The 21,288-nt window shown below is 36.1% G+C and overlaps 1 protein-coding gene across 11 annotated transcripts in view; it reads right to left on the bottom strand.

Moving 5' to 3' along the window:
• The window catches only part of cacna1da (calcium channel, voltage-dependent, L type, alpha 1D subunit, a), a 95,882-nt gene that overhangs the window by 41,952 nt on the left and 32,642 nt on the right, over positions 1-21,288 (bottom strand). For 5 of the 11 annotated variants that reach the window (XM_084101481.1, XM_084101485.1, XM_084101486.1 and 2 more), the window contains exons 6-22: positions 20,104-20,256; positions 18,337-18,530; positions 17,224-17,327; positions 13,812-13,978; positions 10,064-10,138; positions 8,097-8,184; positions 7,937-7,963; positions 6,878-7,038; positions 6,542-6,767; positions 5,533-5,740; positions 5,330-5,450; positions 4,075-4,165; positions 3,925-3,958; positions 3,810-3,840; positions 3,603-3,729; positions 3,218-3,347; positions 312-371 (exon numbers count right to left, since the gene is read on the bottom strand). In XM_084101481.1, the coding sequence (XP_083957607.1) occupies positions 312-371; positions 3,218-3,347; positions 3,603-3,729; positions 3,810-3,840; positions 3,925-3,958; positions 4,075-4,165; positions 5,330-5,450; positions 5,533-5,740; positions 6,542-6,767; positions 6,878-7,038; positions 7,937-7,963; positions 8,097-8,184; positions 10,064-10,138; positions 13,812-13,978; positions 17,224-17,327; positions 18,337-18,530; positions 20,104-20,256 (1,997 nt within the window). Of the gene's footprint in view, positions 1-311; positions 372-446; positions 507-3,217; positions 3,348-3,602; positions 3,730-3,809; positions 3,841-3,924; positions 3,959-4,074; positions 4,166-5,329; positions 5,451-5,532; positions 5,741-6,541; positions 6,768-6,877; positions 7,039-7,936; positions 7,964-8,096; positions 8,185-10,063; positions 10,139-13,811; positions 13,979-17,223; positions 17,328-18,336; positions 18,531-20,103; positions 20,257-21,288 lie in introns of all 11 variants that reach the window. The other 6 variants (XM_084101484.1, XM_084101487.1, XM_084101490.1 and 3 more) reach the window with 3 other exon arrangements.

Below are 21,288 nucleotides of genomic sequence, written 5' to 3'. Positions count from 1 at the left end.
CATCCTGTGTGATTTCTCCAGATCGGTTTCCTTCAAAACTTCCTTAACCCCACTTTGACCAATCAGGGTTGAGTTCAAGCCCTGTCATTCTCCCCAAAAGAAAAGTGAAAACCTGACAACTCTTGTGCTGTGTTTGATGAAGATGTGCTTTCATGTTCTGAGACATTTCTTTTCTTTTAGTCTTTTAGTAAAAGAGGTGCCATGGTTTAAAAAAAAGAGAAAGAAAAGAGATTGATCAAGCCAGGTAGTACTGAAGTAGCAGGTGACACACATGGAGAGAATGCAGCCAGGCCTGTGTGCCGAGAGGTTACCTTCAACACGATCTCAAATGTAAACATACTAGTGAAGACATAATCTGCATAGCCTAGGACCTGGAATAAACCAGACGGTTACAGCGTTACTGAACATACACAACACACAACACGAGCACAGGGCAGGACATTTACCTTTAACACGATCTCTACAGTAAAGATAGCCGTGAAAGCATAGTCAAAGTAACCAAGTATCTGCAAAGAGCAATGTACATGTTTAACAAAGATCAAGGACATTTAGCAATCATCATTTACCATCAGAATATATATTTAGAATTATAGGTATATGTTGTGTCCTTTAGTTAATTATTAGTCTGGTACGGTAACACCACAGAAACATTACTCTTTCAGTGAAGGAAGTCCTTAGTTTGGAAGAAAAGGGTTAGCAGATATGAAGAGATGAAGGAATAACAGATGCACAAAACATACAACTCCACTAGTTTAATCTCAAATATCACATTTGACGAGGGGTGTAACGGTTCTCTGTAAAAAAAATAAAACCATATAATCTAACCGTACCGTTCTCCACCAATGGTTTGGCACACACTTGCACCGCGGTTCATCTTAAATCTGACGACGCATCTATAATATGTTTTGATGAAAATATCAACACGTAAAAACAGACAGACAGAGTTTGGCTACTGTATGTTTCTGTCAGATAAGCATTCTGGCTTCCTGATACGTTACAACAGCGATGATCAAAAAACGTGGACAAAGATCAGAAGCACACACACGGAAAGCTGTGTCTCAGACTAGTGCTGGGCGGTGTACCGGTTCATACCGAATACCGGTGTTTATTTTTGTTATGATATGAATTTTTAAAATACCGCAGTACCGGTGTATGTCGCTTTAATAACGATCGGAGCGCGGCGCGACACTGTTTGAGAGGGTCCTTTTTCACTGTTGCACTGTGGTGATGCACGTGTTACTAAGCGTGACTTTGAAGGTGGATAGGTTAAACTATAATTGATAGCTGTCAAATTATATTACAGTGTTTCCCATACATTGGTTCACAATATCAACACAGACTTTTGGAAAATCTATTTGTGGTTGGCATTGACATCGTTGAATAAACATGAGTACTGCACGTTTCAAAATCAAAACGCGGCTCGGGTGTTTTTATATGAATGTATCTGAAGTTAACTGACGGTCTTTAGAAAAGTTTCTTTGTTATTACGATTGAATCTTTCTTTATCTTTCCTGATAAAGCAGCGTTTATGAGCGTTGCTGCTTTGTGTACAGCCGTTACCGGGGAAACCGCTATTTCTGCCGCTCCTAAAGCGCCTCCTGCTGGCACCTCTTTGTAAACAGCCTTGCAAACCTGTATTAATACCTTTTTACAGTCTATGATTAATACTAGTGTGGATTTTTTTCTACAATATTCACTCATGACAGTAAAATAGGGCATTCTAAGTCAATCTACTGCAGTATTTCCTCTCTCACAGTGAAAAATGTGTTTTACACCCAGTTATGCTTGAAAAAAAACCCCCGATATACCGTGAAACCGGTGTAATTTAGAAAAATACCGTGATGTGGATTTTTGGTCATACCGCCCAGCACTATCTCAGACAGCACTCAAATATTGAGTTCTCTTTCAAGTCTTGCTCTTGAATGGACAGATTCACACAAAAACTGTCAAAATGCCCGTCTTGGCGAGTATCCTAGCAAACATCGTAGGTTACGTCATAAGTGAACGTAAACGGTCGAGAAAGACGACGCATGTGTATCAGTATCAGTATCTCGGATCCGTGCATTACGTCTTAAAGTGACAGCAGCATAATATTCCTCCTGTCTGTGTTTTTAATGTTAATCAAACAACAAAAGACAAAATAAATCACTCACTGCTCTTGACTGAATAGCATTTGTAACTTTAATAATGATTAATCTTTATTTAATTTATACAGTGAAGATTATACGCAATGTAATTTTACATTTGATTACTTTCTGGATCTGAAAACTACTGATACCTGAAAAACCTGAAAAGCTTTTTTTTTTCCTGAAAGAATTTTTTTGTATCTTTGCTCTATCATAATTATTTTGTTCTGTTGCTGGTACTTTGATAATTTGTTTTTATTTTCTTTGTTTTCATTTGACAGTTCCTTTTTTCCCTGAATATAGCACATACCGAACCGTACCGAAACCCTGAAACCGTGATAAAAACCAAACTGTGAATTATTTGAACCGTTACACCCCTACATTTAACCCTTTTAAAGGGTTAGTTCAGCCAAAAATCAAAATTCTGTAATTTGCTCACTTTCATGTCGCTCCAAGTCCATAAGACTTTTGTTCATCTTCAGAAAACAAATGAAGATCTTTTAATGATATCTGAGAGATTTCTGTGCCTCCATTGAAAGTCCATTCACCCAAAACACTGACACTTCAAAAACTTCAAAAAGAGAAGCAGTTTATGAGACACGATTGCTTTATATGAACAGATTTAATTTACGTTTAATTTAAATATAAACATTGATCAACGATGAAGACAGAAATATCTCAGATTTCCTTAAAATATCTCAATTTGTGTTCCTAAGATGAACGAAAGTCTTACGGGTTTAGAACGACATGAGAGTGAGTAACATATAACTACTTGTAAACATATTTGTTTTACTTTATCTGTAAATGCTTTGGAAAGCTCTTATTTAAATCATAAAATTAAATAATAAAAATAATAAATGTATTTTTTTTAATATTTACAATCTGAGTACATAAACTACATAGCTCTTAACCAAAAACAAAACAAAACAAACACAAACCCTTGCACTTATGCTTGATCATAACACTAAACTTTCGTTTACAATGTTGTTTTAGTTGAATATATCGAGTATGAATATGTTTTGGACATTAATGAATAATGTGACATTTGCAGAACCAAATAGCTTCTGTATGTGTGCGCAAGTTGTACTCACGATATTCCGGAAAGAGAAGTTTCTGATTGGGTCCTCAGCGGCCAAGGAGGCGGAGCTTAACATAATGAACACGAGGATGAGGTTGGTGAAGATGTGGTGGTTTATCAGCTTGTGGCAGGCGACTCGAATTCTACAGAGAGAGAGAGAGGAGGAGGAGACACTGAAAAACATCTTAAACACTATATGTGTGTTCAAGAACCAGAAGTGTCAAATGTGTAGGAAAAAGGCTTAAAAGTATAAGAAAAGTGGATAAAAGTATCTGCCAAAGGCATAAACGTAATGTAAAAAGACTGATTCAGAAATGAAGTGTGTGTAAACGTTTACATGGGTCTTTGTTCCTGTCTAGCTGTGTGTATGTTTGAGCAGACGTCAATGTGACACATACGGGTTTGTGTTGCTAAAGATGAAGAACGCACTGCCCTCTGGGATTGGAGTGATTTTCTCCTTCTTAACAAGCTCTGAGATCTGTGGACGGGGCCCCGCAGGAACGTCCGGCTCTTCTTCTTCCTCTTCTGTTACACGGACACGATGATCAGGACAAGTATAGAAAAAAATCATCTTGGATGTGCAACGACATGATATAGTTCTTTACCTGCGTTTTCCTTCTCATCCTCCTCTCCAGCCTGAAGGAAAGAAAGCAACGCTATAATATCCTACTACTAACACAAAAACACATAAAACACAAAAAACAGGCACAAAATAGTTACCTTGGCATCATCTTCATTTTCATCAATTTCCTCACTTGGGAAAAAAAGGCACAAAAACAAGCACTGTAAAATGCAGCACACGAGCAGTGGAAACTAGATCCAGGCCCTCAATGTTTGATTAAATGACCTCTACAAGTTTTTATCATTTACCATTTCTTCTTATCGTCGGTGTCTGTGTTCAGAGACTCCGCGTCTGCAAGGTTGTCCACAGCGATAGCCAAGAACACATTCAGAAGAATGTCTAGGTGTCAATGCGTTAAGTAAACCAACAGCTTTATACTGTAATGCTCATAAGAAAACAACACAATTTTGCAATGCAATACTCCCAGAGCTCAATATTTTAAGCCTTTTCACAATATTCAATATACTGTATGTCTTGACATTATGAAATAGCAAACTACAAAAATGTTACTGTTTGCAAACTGCTATATACTGAACCAAAACTTTCATTTTTGGAGATTGACAGATTAGGTCACTATGAACTGTGGGAGTATGAAGCAAATAACAGCAGACAGGTTTGGAATGATATGAAGATGATTAAATATTGGGAGATTTATGATCAAATCTATTCCTTAAAGCTATAAACCTTTGTGTTTAAAATGTTTCATTACATTTAATTTGCACGTTGTCTACACATATGCTACATAAACAAAGACTACCATTCAAAAGTTTTGGGTCTGGATTTTTTTATTTTTGTCTCTTGAAGTCTCTTATGCTCACCAAGGCTGCATTTATTTTATCAAAATACAGTAAAAACTGAAATACTGTGAAATATTATTTCAACTTAAAATAACCGTTTTATATTTTAAAATGTATCTAATCTAATCCTCTAATATAAAAGCTGAATCATTACAGTGCTCCAGTCTTCAGAATCACATGATCCTTCAGAAATCATTCTAATATGCTGATTTGCTGCTCAAGAAACATTTCTTATTATTATCAATGTTGAAAACAGTTGTGCTGCTTAATGTTTTTACAGAAACCGCATATTTTTGTGTCTCGTCGTTGTTCATTACATATACACATATACACACACATATATATTATATTATATATATATAAATATATATATATATGTGTGTGTGTGTGTGTGTCTGTGTGTGTGTGTATATATAAGATATAATTTATTTTTCAGTTTTAGTAACTTAAAATTATTTATTTCAATACTTAACTCCCTGATTCTAGGGTAACATCCCAGGAACTGAAACTACAAACTTTTCTCTTGCAACTAAGATAGTTAAAAACAAATCTACAATTAGCCGCACAATTAGGCTTACACCAACATGTCTGACGTCTAAGAAGATGAATTGACTCCTTAAGGGAATGACAAAAAAAAATGTCCCTTTGTTTTTCCGTTTCCTTTTTTGGCTTCATTAGGAAGTCAGCAGCAGTAAGAGGAGGATACAGTTTCCACAGATGAAGAGAATGATGAAGTAGATGCACACGATCATTCCTGACGATGATGGGCCACCGTATGCCATAATTCCATCGTACATGACGGCATTCCAGTCTTCACCGGTCAGAATCTGGGAACAACATTGTTACACATGAGCAAACACATATCCCATCAAAATAACATAAAAAAAAAAGACACACACACACACACACCTGAAACACAGTGAGCAAGGCCTGAGGGAAGTTGTCAAAGGTGCTCCTCTTCGTTTGTGTCTCGTCGAAGTTAAACTTGCCGCCGAACACCTGCATACCGAGGAGGCTGAAGATGATGATGAAGAGGAAGAGCAGCAGCAATAGAGATGCGATGGACTTCATGGAGTTCAGCAGAGATGCCACCAAGTTACTGAGAGACGCCCAATGACTTAAGGCAAAAAACAAACTGTAAAAAAAGTGTTCTGAGCCCTGCAAAAATTTCTTCTTTCTTAAATGTCATTCTGTCAAAAAACAGGATGAACTATAAGTGCCCCATTATTCTTTTTCAGATATTACCTTTCATGAGGTGTGTGATATAGCTGTTTGTGACTGTAAAAGGTCTGCAACGTTTCAAAGATTAAAGTTCATGATAAATGGGGCTATTGTCTCCCAAAAGTAAGAACAGATTCTGAAATGCACATTGCCATAATGCAAGCCTATAGTCTCTTTTGCTGTGAAAAATGTCTACTTTGACCCTCAAACACTGTAGATGTAGCTGAGGCCTGGAAGAGATTGGTTTGTGTTGTCGACATGTCGAGAAGACGCTGTTTTCTGCGCTGTAAAAGCAAATTTACATGCACCTCCGAAGAATGAGGACTTGTGTTAGAACTGATACAGTAAAAACAACAGCATCATTATTGTTAGTATCGCTATCAAGTGCTGAGGAAGCCTCTGGAGCTGAAATTCAGATATGGCAATGGGTGTTTCATTTCTGACATGTTCTGTAAGTGGTAGACCAATCACAACAACTGGGCCATCTGACCAATCAGAGCAGAGTTGGCTCACAGAAAGGGGGAGTTTATCATACCATTTCAGACACTGTGAGAAAAGTATATTATGAGGAAATTAAAGTGTTTTTTTGAAGTTGAATGCATGCAAATATATTGTAGAAGACCCCCAAAACAAAATTAGGAACCTTTAAAATAGCATAATGGGGCACTTTAACAATTTTAATTTTCCAATCCCTTACCGTGTGACTTTAAAGATCCTGAGAAGTCGTACACATCGAAACACTGAGATGCCGAGAGGCGACATGATCTCTAACTCCACTAGGATCGTCTCAGTGATGCCACCGCACACCACAAAGCAGTCAAAACGATTAAAGAGAGACACAAAATAAGCCTGCAGGCCCAGACTGTACATCTTCACCAACATCTCGCACGTGAAAAGGGCCAGCAGCACTTTATTGGCCACGTCTACAAGAGAAAACCGATCAGGGTCAGAAAAGAGAGGATACCGTGAGAACATGAAGCAGTCATGATCTTTTACACTCATTGCTTTGAGTACAAATACACGCAGAGCTCACCCTGTACTTGTGTGAGCCACATGGGCTGGTTGTAATGTTCTGATGAGATGGTCAAAGTGTTGAGGAACACCAGGATGATCACAAGCCAATAGAACGGCACAGATTTCACAGCCAAACGACAGTTTCTTCGACACAACCGGTTCCAGCGACGCCAGCGCCGACTGAAAGAGGAGGCAGTGAAGTCAGACAACATAGACACAAGAAGAAATGAAAATAGAATGATGCATTGAAAGGAGAGATTGAACACTAGATAAAATGCCTGAACTCTCAATAACAGACGTTAGAATGCAAGAGAGAGAGAGATAGAATGCTAGATATACAGAATGTTAGACAAAATGCTGGGATAGATAGAACACTTGAACAGTCGATCGAGCGCTAAATAGAACAATAGAATGCTACTATAGATAGACAGGATGCTAGAACTAAACAGAACACTAGAATGATAGAATACTGGATAAATAACACACAGACAGAATTACAGAACACTAGCTAGAACACTACATAGAAAGAACACCAGAATATTAGATAGGTATGCGTTAAAACGATAAATTGAACACTATATACAGTAGAATGCAGGAAGGTTATAAAACATAAAACAAACTATAAAACAACAGAACGCTATATATTATATATGGCAGAATGATTGAATGCTAAATAAACAAAGCAAGACACAAAACAATAGACAGAATACTAGAACACTATATTGGTAGAATGCTAAAATGATAGAATACTACAGTGCTAGATAGCCAGAATGCTGGCAAGACAGATAGCATGTTAGATAGAAAGCTAGGTAGCTAACTAGACATATAGCTGGAATTTTAACTAGCTAAACAGATAGCTGGAATGCTAGCTGGAATGCTAGCTAGCTAAACAGATACCTAGAATGTTAGCTAGTTAGACAGATAACTGGAATGCTAGCTGGAATGTTAGTTAGCTAGACAGACAGACAGATAGATAGAGCATGCAAGCTCACAGTTATACATGCAAATAACATGTAAATACATGCAATGACATGTAAATAAACTGACATTAGCACGTACTAATCAAATCTTTACTGACCTGCACTTTGATTTTGAAATTTTTTGACTGTAAATTGAAACAAATTGTAAAGTTAAAAAAGAAACAAGAGTATTCATACACCTCCTTGATAAAGCATATTACAATGATTCATTACTGATGATATAAAAATAAATTAATGTGTATTTGTGAGTTTTCTCACCATGTTGGGCCGCAACATGTCACCTTCTCTTCTTCTCCTTTCTCATTCTCTGTATTCATGGATTCGGTCTCACTCGCCGGCATACTCGCTATTGTGTTACAAACACAAGGTTCAGCACACACGCATTAAAACACTCACAACACACAGTTCAAACATTCTCAGTCAAATTTCGTGGACAAGAACTTGACAAGATCGTTTATCTTTCTGAAAAATATTCAACAAAAAATAAAAAAATGTCAGTATAAACACAATTTCTAAGCTCTGACATTATGATGTAATTTGATCTTGATCCTTCGGTTTACGAACACATGACTTTTTGGTGACACTTTACAATAAGGTTGTGTACAATAGAATTGTGTATGTTACTGCAATAGATAACATAATTGGACAATGAATGATTGGACTCCAACGCGCAAGAGCACCACGACGCATGCGTGTTGTATTGGCACGAGGGTGGACGTTGTTGCGTGAACGCGCATTGGAGATTCATATTTTGTAATAAAGTGGTAAATTATGTTTTTTTTGTGCAAACAAAGCACTGACGTCTCTTTGGAAAATTGAGGTTAAACCACTGGAGTCACATGGATTATTTTAAAGATGTCTTTACTACCTTTCTGGGGTTTGAAAGTGTTAGTTACGTAGCTGTCAATGGAGGGACAGAAAGCTCTCAGATTTCTTAATGAAAGAATTACAATTTTTGGGTGAACTAACCCTTTAATATTAGTTAATAAAAATGCTCATGTTCATGTTAGTTCACAGTGCATTTAATGTTAACAGATACAACATTTGATTTTTAAAATGTATTAGTAAATGTTGAGATTAACATTAACTAAGATCAATAAATGCTGTAGAAGTATTGCTCATTGTTAGTTCATGTCAACTAATGCATTAACTAATGTTAACAAATAAGACCTTATTGTAAAGTGTTACCAATTGTTTTATAAAAAATTGATTAAATATACAATCATGTTGAATTTTACCCCCCCCCCCAAAAAAAAAAAGAAAAGAAAAAGAAAAGAAAATACAAGTCCTGAAGGAAAAAAAAAAAAACATTAAAATGTAAAAAAATTTAATTAGTGCAACTCAACATGGTTTATGTTTCAAAGACATTTGTCATTAATTTACTTCCATACTAATGTTAAAGCAGAAAATCATAATGCAAAGTGTTTTTATATGACAGCTCAATTACAGTCAGTCTGTATCTGTGCTGAGAGATATTTATAGAAATCGAATTAAAAGGCCAATAGTTCAATCATGACTTCAGTAATGGTAAAACAAAAGGCCGCTTGAGGGGAAAAGTACAAAATATATGTTCTGCTCAGCCCTCACATTCCCTCAGGATATACGGATAAATTCTGACACATCCAAAGACAGTAATAAGCGAGTGTGATCAGACTTTTTGTGACTTCTCTATAAACTGCTGACCATGAGCCTGGTGATCTGGGTTTAACCTCATTTCTATGTTAGAAACTCGCTGTCACTGTTTTGGGATTTTTTAAGTTGTAGAGACGCTGCGCTCCCACTCCTGCCGGATCTGATCTCTGACTCACTCTGATTTTGAGAGAATGACAATGAGAAGACTAAATTAGTACAGGAAGGAGGAAACGGGCAAGCGAGGATTTCGATAACGCTAATGCTGAGGAAAAACTGTTGGGTGCAAACAGCATTTAGGCGCTGACGGTCATAGAGAAGGAAAACACACACATTTGCAAAGCACAACTAGTGCATTCACACACTATAGCATCCGCATAAGCATCACACACATAGACATATTATAAGCTGCATAACATACTTCCATACAGGCCAAAATAGGGCATTTGTGCCTAAGTCAATGAGTAATATATATCTCTTTTCAAAAGAGAGCCTATTAAACAAACTCTATGCAAGGCTTCTAACAGGTAATATTCATGAATATCATCAAGTAATCACACATATGAAAGGGACAGAAGGGTGGGAGGGAGATTTACCATGAGTGTCAGAGGACTGGCTGAACCAGCCAAACCCTTTCTTCTTCTTCTCCATGAGGCTGGCCAATGTAACCCCTTCATTTCCCATGCAACCAAAGCCCATGCATGATTTACACAGCACAGCACAGCCGTGGCATGGTCACGAGGGCGAGAACGAGTAGCCACATCGACACAGGTTAAAGCACGGGAACAAGAACAGCACCAAACACAACAATTAACAACAGTAAACAACAACCACAACAACATCAACATCGAGGCAACTGGTCTGCTGGATGGGAGCAAAGGATGAAGGGTAGTTAGTTAACAGTGAGCAAGAGCAGGTTATTAGGAACAGGGTGCAATGAATTCAATGAAAACGTAGGAACATAGCAAGGGTCCAAATGTTGAGATTCGATGGTGCAGATGTTTGAATGCGTGTATGATATGAAGCTGACCTCTGACCTCGATGCCCCCCTCATACATTCATGGAAGTTCATCAGTACTTAAAGTTCAGAAAAAAAATGTTGTCAATGATTATATTTTTGAAACCAATCTTTTCTCACACTGCTCAATTGCATACTGCTATTTCTCATAAGGCTGCACAATTAATTAAATTAAAACTACAGAATGGTCTTGTAACCACAAAAAGTGGTACGAGTCAATATGGAGATGAAATTGTTTGCTTGGAGACTCAAGCTATTATTTATACTTTGTCGTTTTTTGACTTAGAAAATGAACAACCAATTAACTCCTAAATTTACATCTAAAATCATCAGAAATATAACAGGTACATGGCAGACCAATTAAATAACAAATGGTAAATATTACAATTTTTTTTATATGTGGTTTTATGCTGTTTTGTGATATCTAAGCAACAGCAATGAGATGTTGAATATTATCATATCAGTTCAAACAGAGTTCAAATCACAAATTAACTGCAAATATGATGACTAAACCATGTCAAAACAAAAATCTATTTTTATTCAATGTCTTTGTCTTGTTTTTCAGTAAAAATATTAAAACAACCCATAAAAATAGGGCCCATTGTGCTGCGTTAATATGATGGAATTTTCACAGGTGTTTTACCCATACTTAGAATCCACAATGCATTCTCTTGTGTTTTAGGGTTAAAGGAAATGTTCATAACATCAACAGACAATGTCATGGCAGAAAATTAACAGAACTTTTTCTGTTTTTCTATTAAACAGATTATTTGGAGTTCATTTATATAATAAAAATCAGCATATTAGAATGATTTCTCTGAAGGATCATGTGACACTGAAGACTGGAGTGACGATGCTGAAAATTCAGCTTTGCATCACAGGAATAAATTACATTTAAAATATATTAAAATAGAAAACAGCTATTTTAAATTGTAATAATATCTCACAATACTGTATTTTTGAGCACATAAATGCAGCTTTAATGATCCCAAAATTTGAATAGTAGTGTATATATAAATTACACAATTTTACATATAAATTACAACTTAAATACTGTAGGTGGCAAATATAACTATAATATTAATATCAAATGTTTCTAGAAATAGTGCAGTTCATTGAAAAGTGTTCTTTATTAAATCTATAATTACAGAAGTAATATGAGTATTTATAAAACTTGTTTATAACTGCATTTTGTTTTCAATTTTATGTGTGTATATATATACATATATACATATACATATACACACACACTGTATGTGTGGTGTGTTTTAAACAGGTTTTACTGGAAAACAAGAAAAACATACTGATTAAAAATGGAAATAAATTCACTTCTAAGAGATATCATTCTGTGAACTTGTGTGAGCGGAAACAGAATTCAGCTTGATTTTCCATTTGCAGAATAAGTTCTGCATAAATGCTAAGCTTTCCAGACGAGCGACTTTTGTGGGTCTGTATCAATCAATTACAGCAAAAAAAACCCTTTCAGAATCCAGCCGGCTAATCTAACCCGACCGTCCTCTCGCAGAACTGAGGTCAGTCAAAGAGCAGCTCGCTGGAACAGTGGAAGTGGAAATCTGCTGTTACTGTAGCGGCTCCAACCGCTCAGAATCATGTGTGCTGCTTATATAAAAGGGATTAGGATTAGTCTTTATTTTGCTTCGTTTCTCCACTTCACGCCCTTATGAGCAAGCTCCTCTCGTTCAGTAGATACCGGACATAATGACTGACTTACATTCAGCTCATTTAATGTCACTTTTAGACAATACTTGAAGACAGTGTCTTGATCACAGCAGAATCAGTCCTAGATGTTGGTTCAGCACTGTACTGAACCAAAACCTGAAGATTTTGGACTCTGATTGACAAATCTGCGGTTCGGCGGCAGAGGCAGCGCTCGTGGCGTCAGCGCTTGCTCACTGCTCCTCAACTATTTCATCAAAAATACACCAGAGGCAGCTGTTTTGGTTTGCTGACGTCTGTTCGGTGTCACGCTGCAGTTTGATGGGCATGACGGGCCAATTAAAGACGCCTCAGTGGCTGCTAGAAAAAGTTGCAAAGCTTTGGTTGGAACACCACCCTTAATACAAGTCAGAAAAGTGCAATTCAGAAGTTCACTCACTGAACAAATTTCATTAGTTCAACACAAAATATAAATGATCAGTTTTGACTAATCATGGCTATTGATTCCTTGATATGCTGATTGTTCCCTACTGATATATGGCATTTTTCTAAACTAAACAAATACTGTAAAGACAATCAACATAGGCAGATTTTAATTCTGTCATTCAACAATCTCAACCACATTGTTTTATGATCACTTTACATTGATCGACTATTTTTGTAGGAGTAATTTAAAGCATTCTGGGAAATGGACTGTTGCATAATATGAAAGTTGAAATGCAATGCATGAAATGCAGTGCAAAAAAATGAAATGCACTACTTTTCAAAAGTCGGGGTCAGTACGAAAGATGCATTAAATTGATCAAAAGTCACAGTAAAGACATTTATAATGTTAAAAAAGATTTATATTTTAAATAAATGCGGTTTGTTTGAACTTCTATTCTATTGTTTGTTTGAATATTTCTATTCATCAATGAATCATTGTTTCCATAAAAAAAAAAAAGTAAGCTGCACAACTGTTTTCAACATTGAAAATAATAAGAAATGTTTCTTGAGCAACAAATCATAATTTTAAAATGATTTCTGAAAGATCATGTGACACTGAAGACTGTAAGAGTAATGATGCTGAAAATTCAGCTTTGCATCACAGGAATAAATTACATTTAAAATATATTCAGTTCTTTTAAATTGTAATAATATTTCACAATATTACTGTACTTTTGATCAAATAAATGCTGCAACCAAAAAAACTTAAATATCCCAAACTTTTAAACAGTAGTGTATACATAAATTACACACAATTTTACAATTTATTAAATTTACAGATAAATCACAACTTCTATACTGTAGGTGGTATATATTACTACATTATTAATATCGTCAAATGTTTCTGGAAATAGTGTATTTCAGAAAAGTTAAAGTATTTTTTATTAAAAACTATACTTACAGAAGTAACAGGATTTTTTTTATTCAACTTCCTTAAATTCACATTTAAATTGATCAAATCGATCCTGTTTGCTACACTAAATTTAACTGAAATTCATGAACTAATTTGCAATCTGAAAAGCATTCTCAGCTCAATTCTGAATCCTGACTTGAAATAACTTTCTGCATATGGACTGTATAATGTGTTTCTGGTTACTAGTATTCATTTAAATGACCATGTCCCTCACATGGATTCCTGTCATGTGCTGTATTCAGGCACTCACGGTTGCGTTTGCTGTCCTCTTCATCCTCCTCATTCTCGGGGTCGATGTCTTCAGCCTGTGTGATCCAGTCCAGATAACCCTTCAGATCTTCCTCCAGCTGCTGTTTCTCCCGCAGCTTCTGGAAATCTCCACGAGCCTTTGCCTTCTCTCGCTCTTTAGAGAACTCTCTGGGTTCAGGAAAACAGTTTTACCTTCAGTTCACTACTAATCATCCAACAAGTTTATAATACTTAACCTAAACCACACTTAGAAATGTCTAAATGATTGCATTACATACTAAAATATCAAACCATGCGATATTTAGTTTAAGAAAGATGTCACTTTTCAAGCATAACATTTCACAAGATGATACCGTATGAAAATACAGTATATTATATATTTTGTACAGATATGTGGTTTTTAAAGTTTTACAAACAACATTTTTACACCTGAATAAAGAAGTATTTTGCATTATTTTCAATAACAACAAAAAAACCTTTTGAACTTTTGAAAACAATTGATTTATGGTTTTCTTGAAATGACTTAATTCATATGTATAATTTTGGACATTGCAAATGTTGTGCTGGACAAGACTATTAAATTTTTTAGGATAGGGCAATATTTGGCCGAGATACAACTATTTGAAAATCTGGAATCTGAGGGTGTAAAAAAATCGAAACATTGAGAAAATCGCCTTTAAAGTTGTCCATTTATGTTCACCACTGTGCTGAATTCACTCACAAAAATAAATGTTTTATATATTTACAGTAGAAAATTTACAAAATATCTTCATGGAACATGATCTTTACTGAATATCCTAATAATTTTTGCCATAAAATAGAAATCAATCATTTTGACCCATACAATGTATTGTTGGCTATTTGTGATTTCAAACATTTACTGAATCAAATAGAATTCAGTTCAACTGATTAGTTGCACTAAACACACTAAGGATCCGATTAACGTTCAGAATGAACTTTCCACCCTGCCAAAATTTTTTTTTTTACCATCATCAATTCCAAAACACTTGGGTTTTAGATGGTTTTATAAGATGACAATACTGATCTGTCTCTTGAATAAGTATAAATATTAAATAAATCTTCTGAAATGATGCGAAATAATACAAATAATTTTAATTAAATACAATGTATAAATGTGATACAATATTATAGCTAACATTTTAGTTCAGGGTCCAATTCTCACTACTAACTAGTTGCTTATTACTAGGATATTGGCTGAAAGCACGTAATAATGCCTTATTCTGCATGACCATATTCTACATCACATAATCCTATCCAATACCTAAACTTAACAACTACTGTACCTTAAAAACTATTAATAAGCAGTAATTAGGCGAAAAGTCATAGTTAATAGTTAGTTAACAGTGAGAATTGGACCCTAAACTAATTCTCACGACTAATGTGCATGTTTACCATATTTACATACATCTAAACGTACAGTAAGTGTAAATGCTTCAGCGTCCTGCCAGCAGGGTGCATGCTTGTCCACAAAGGACAAGGAGAAACATCACATAAACGCGCTCAAAAGGTCACACGACGTGTGTCGCATCCTTAATAAAATGGCAAAAGCACAAAAATGGAATCTAAACCTAATTTCAGAAGATCGCTCGATCTGCGAATTGTATATGTTGCACCACAGGCACGGCGTCTCTCGTGGGAGAATATTAATAACCCTGCAGCTCTAAGAAAGCGCTTGTAGGACTTGCGGACACAAGAAGCAGATTAATTTCACCCTTCCGGAGGAGGTCAGGAAATCTGTGCCCTTCTCTGACGGAGATGAAGGAGATGTTATCTTTCTGATTTAAAAAAACTAAATAACCATATTGAATTGAGTCACCTGTCTGGCTCAGGTCTCCTTCCTCTCCTCCATCTGCCCTTCCTTCCTCTTACTCATCTCCTCCTGTTCCTTTTGCCTCTTTCTGTCTTAACTAATATCCAGTTTAAGGTTCACAATTAAGAACCAAAAAAAACTGATGTACAATGTAAGATATGACGAACTATGTTTTGCAATGTTACTGGGAATGACATTCACCATCGTTCCAAAGTTTGAGGTCAGTGAGATTAATACTTTTATTCAGAAAGGATGATTTAAATGGATCAAAAAATGACAGTAAAGACATTTATAATGTTACAAAAGATTTCTATTTCAAATAAATGCTGTTCTTTTGAAAGTTCTATTCATCAAAGGATCTTGAAAAACATGCAGCACAACTGTTATATGTATATTAAAATGTATATTGACCAGCATATCAGCATATTATAATGATTTCTGAAGGATCATGTGACACTGAAGACTGAAAATTAAAATAAAAGGTATTTAAATTGTAACAGTATTTCATAATATTAATGTTTTTACTATATTTTAGATCAAATAAATGCAGCCTTGGGGAGCATAAAACATTTCAGACCCCAATCCTTTGAACAGTAGTGTATTTAAATGCTGAATTGCTAAATCATCCAAATGACTAATGTTTTTTTCTCCCAAAAAGCAAATGTTTCTGCTGAATGAGCATCATTCACCTGCTTCGCCCTACTTATTGTCCTCTAGTCTAAACAATTTCATTTCCCCTTCTTGACTTTCATTGGTCTGAATCACTTCCTCTCTCATTTCATTCTGTCCTTGGAACCGTTTTACTTAATAATGTCATCAGCTCAGAACAAATCAACCCGGCAGCGTGAAGATCATCTCACAGCACACAACACTTCAGAAAACACCTGAAACCCGTAAAAAAAAAAAAAAAACTCCCGGAATATGCAGTCATGGAAAAAGCATTGCAGACACCCCAAGCAGATATATCACACATATATATATATATATATATATATATATATATATATATATATATATATATATATATATATATATATATATATATATATATGAATAAATATGTAATTTATAATAAATAATATATAGAAATTATGCAGAATAATAAAATAAAATACATTTAAATGAATAATAATTTATATTTTTATTATGTTATTCATATTAAAACAGGCATAATTGATTAACAATTTACCTGAATCCATCCTAGTTTTATGAAAAATAACCAGATTAGTTTGCAATTTTTGTCCATGACTGAACCCCATGCAAGAAAAACTCTGGCAGAAATAAGAAATTCACAGCAGTCTCCACAGCACACAGTGATTCTCATTCTCTTACCCACTGAGAACACCCAGCACAAGATTCAACACAAAAAACGAGCCCAGAATGATCAGACTAACAAAGTAGATCCACGGCGTCTCCCAGCCAATGGCGTCATTCACCTACAAGGGCCCAAACAGGACGGTTAACCGGAGAGAGAGAGTACATCTAGCTGAGAGAAACTCCATAGATGGGAGTTTAGTCTTGGGAGAGAGACAGAGAAAAAAAAGAAATGGATATCAGGGGAGAGAAAAGAGGAGCTGCTCACCCGCTCAACACACCCAGAACCAGGTTCAAGACGAAGAAAGAGCCGAAGATGACCAAGCTCACAAAGTACACCCAGGGCAGCTCCAACCCCATAGCATCATTCATCTGAGAGAAGAGAGGAAGAGAAGCGGGAAGAAGAGGGAAAGAGAAAATGAAAGAATGAAAGTATGAAACAGAAACTGTGAGAGGAAGGTTAAAAACAGGTCTAGAGAAGACGTTCTGCTCAAAATCAATCTGGATTTCAGTTTTAACATGTTTAGATATTTTGAAGAAATACCAGAAGACTTTCACAAGTTTATATATATAGTCAATATAAAGGAAAGATAAAGGAGAAATCCCACACATTGTCTATAAAGTTGCAATAAATACTTATAAATACTTAAATTATAATAAATAAATACTTTTCCCCCCTCTAGCCTAGTCTGAATAAATTAATTAACATACACATCTTACACATATACATATATAATACATGGATGGATGTATGGATAGATAAACTTCTATTCTAGTCTAGATAAAATGCTGATATATATATATATATATTTCAGGAGGCAAGCTGCATTAACGTGCATGCTGCATTACACATTATTTACATGTTCAATTATTGAACATGTCCAATAAGCAGCAACAAAAAAGCAGGGATTTATCTCAGGAAAAACCCATAGCGATTAAACACTAATCTGAATATTGCGAAGACACTTCCTCAGTGTATGGGGGTCCACGGGTAAATTTGGCTTTTTAAAAATCCATAAAGAGGTTTAAAAACAGCTACTAAGAATTTTTTGGGGGGGGGTGATTCACAGGAAATCTAGGCTGGAAATCTATCTGGAGTTTATGCCGCTGTAAATGAACCATGTGCTGTGATGAAATGGAGGAAACATATTCCAGAGGATGATGTGAAAGGTGGGTGGATCTCATCAGAGCACACTGGTCAGTCACAGACTCTTGAGTTCCTGCTTCAGTGTGTGGGCTGCTAGTTTGAGCATCTCACACTCTCCTCAAAACAGTAATGACTGTATGAGCACTTCATCCACTCCACACAAATATAATTACTGACTAGCATTCATTATACGCCAACAAGACGACGTGTGTGAAGTCTCATGCTAATACTAACCCAGTAGAGTACATCCGTCCAGCCCTCCATGGTGATGCACTGAAACACAGTGAGCATGGCAAACATGAAGTTGTCGAAGTTTGTGATGCCTCCGTTGGGGCCGTGCCAGCCCTCTTTACACACGGTGCCATTAATGGTGCATGTGCGGCCGTGACGGTTAACAGCACACGGCGCAGGTTCGTCCTCTATCATGTCTGCACAGAGAGGAGAAGATCAAATATTAACAAGCATAATGGCTATAAATCCTTGCAAGAAACAATTCCTATGAATCTCAATTTGTTGAAAATATTAATCGATATAATCGTCTCACATAATCTATGTAACAATCCAACATTACTGGAATTAAATCGGACAATATGGAAACTATGTCAGAAATAGTTAAAGGGATAGACACATTAAAGGGATAGTTCACCCAAAAATGAAAATTAGAATACGAATACAATCAGAGTTATATTAAAAAATATCCTGGCTCTTCCAAGCTTTATAATGGCAGTGAATGGCCGTTTCTGTTTTGAAGTCCATAAAAATGCCTCTGTCCATCATAAAAGTGCATCTGTCCATCATAAAAGTGCATCTGTCCATCATAAAAGTGCCTCTGTCCATCATAAAAGTGCATCTATCCATCATAAAAGTGCATCTAATCATCATAAAAGTGCATCTATCCATCATAAAAGTGCATCTGTCCATCATAAAAGTGCATCTATCCATCATAAATCCATATAAAGGTTAAATAATAATGGCCCCAACACTGAACCCTGTGGCACCCCACATGTAACCTGCAACAGCTGTGATTTATTGTTTTGTATTTCAACATACTGTTTTCTGTTCTCTAGGTAACTGGATAACCATGTCAGTGCAATTCCTCTAATACCATATCTTTGTAGTTTTTTAATCAATAATTTGTGATCTACAGTATCAAAAGCTTTTTTGAGATCTAGAAATATCCCTACTGCATATTGCTTCCTGTCTATGGCATTTGTAACTTTTTCTATAAATTCTATCAGTGCAAAAGAAGTTCATCTGTCAGCTCTAAAACCATATTGTTGTTCATATAAAATGCTATGTTTGGCGATGAAATCATCTAGCCTTATAAAGAACATTTTTCCCAGTATTTTAGAGAACTGTGGAAGCAATGAGATGGGTCTGTAGTTGTGTAGTATATGTTTGTCTCCAGTTTTATATATTGGTATTACTTTAGCTATTTTCATTTTATCTGGAAAGACACCGGTTTGTAGGGACTGGTTGCAAATATGGGTTAGAGGTCTTGCTATGGATTCAATAATGTTTTTGACTGTGCACCTATCAATATCATGGCAGTCGGTAGACTTCTTACTCTTCAATTTATTTACAACATCAATAAGTTCTTTTTCATCAGTCCCTCTTATAAATATTGTTTCTTCAACAAATAACTTCTTACTTTCTACTCTATCACTACTACCCGTTTTTGGAATATCCCTTGCCATCACTTTTATGATGGATAGATGCACTTTTGTGGACTTCAAAACAGAAACGGCCATTCACTGCCATTATAAAGCTTGGAAGAGCCAGGATATTTTTTAATATAACTCCGACTGTATTCGTCTGACAGAAGAACGTCATATACACCAAGCATGACTTAAGGGTGAGTAAATCATGGGCTAATTTTCATTTTTGGGTGAACTATCCCGTTAAGAAGTCTAGGTGAGCAGAAGAGACGAATCTTACCGACTCCAAACTTTTGAACGCTAGTCTATCAATATTCATGTAAGTCACAGAGGTTTAACAAACCTGTTCCTTGATAATAACAGGTAGCGTGCATTTTCCCAATGAAAAGCTCCAAACCGATGATGGCGTAGATGATGATGACGAACAGAACCAGCAGGGCGATGTGGAGGAGAGGAACCATGGCTTTAATGATGGAGTTCAGCACCACCTGTAAACCTAAGGATATGCAAACGCACGTAAAAATGCAGATCCACAGCGTTCGGGTGCATTTAAGTCCAAACTTTCACATCTAGTTCCTATTGCATACACACAGACACACACTAGTGTCTTTAGGGCATTGAGTTTGACAGCTTGTTCTCAGAGAATGATCCTGAGGGGATGCAGCAAGGAATACTGCGCTTTTCCCGCCATATGGCCACATCATGCGCCATCTCTCACCCAACATCCACCCCTCTGCGGGGGTCTGGAGCTCCGGGCGCTCGGAAGGGGAAGCTGTCAAACCGCCTCATGATTAGTGTGGTGCAAAACGACATATTTTCGAAAATGACAAGTCAGTGCACTGCCTGAACGTCTTGACATTGAATATGTAATCAGCTTGATCAGATTTCTAATGGGGCGTTTAAAAAAATGTCCTCCGAAAGGGTTTTTACCTTGCTAAACATGTTGTCAGCACTAATTAAAGATCTAAAATAAAACATAAATCGATATCACTTAGGGTTATTATCATTATCTAGCTAAAACCATTAAAAAAATTATAATTACTTGAAACAAAATAAACATTAAATTAAATTAAATATATAAAAAACTGAAATATTTTTATTTCTGCAAGTTGCCAGGGCAATGTTTCTCATTTTCTTTTAGGGTGTGTTCACACTTGGCATGTTTGGTTTGATTAAAACAAACCCTGTGAGATTGCTATATTAGTGCAGTTCATTTGAATAAGTGTGAACTCTGACATCTGAACCCTGGTGCCACCAAACAAGCGGGCCGAGACGTAGAAAAGATGGGTCTCTGTCCGCTTCCAAACGAACTCTGGTGCGGTTCTACTGAAATATGAACTCAATACGGACCAAAGACATGTAAACGAACCAAAAACAGGACGTGATGTCACAAGATGCGACCATAAAAAGGACAGACTGCTCAAGCATACGTGTTTTTTCTCATCATAGTCGTGATGTTGCACAGTTCGGTACATACATCTGATCCACCTCGCAGCAGATCTTCATTTGTGTGTGTGTGCCGGAGGGA

The sequence above is a fragment of the Abramis brama genome, assembly GCF_963993115.1.
Source record: "Abramis brama genome assembly, chromosome: 23".
Lineage (NCBI taxonomy): Eukaryota > Metazoa > Chordata > Actinopteri > Cypriniformes > Leuciscidae > Abramis > Abramis brama.
Note: the sequence above shows the minus strand (reverse complement) of the source record. Positions and strands in the feature narration are given on the sequence as shown.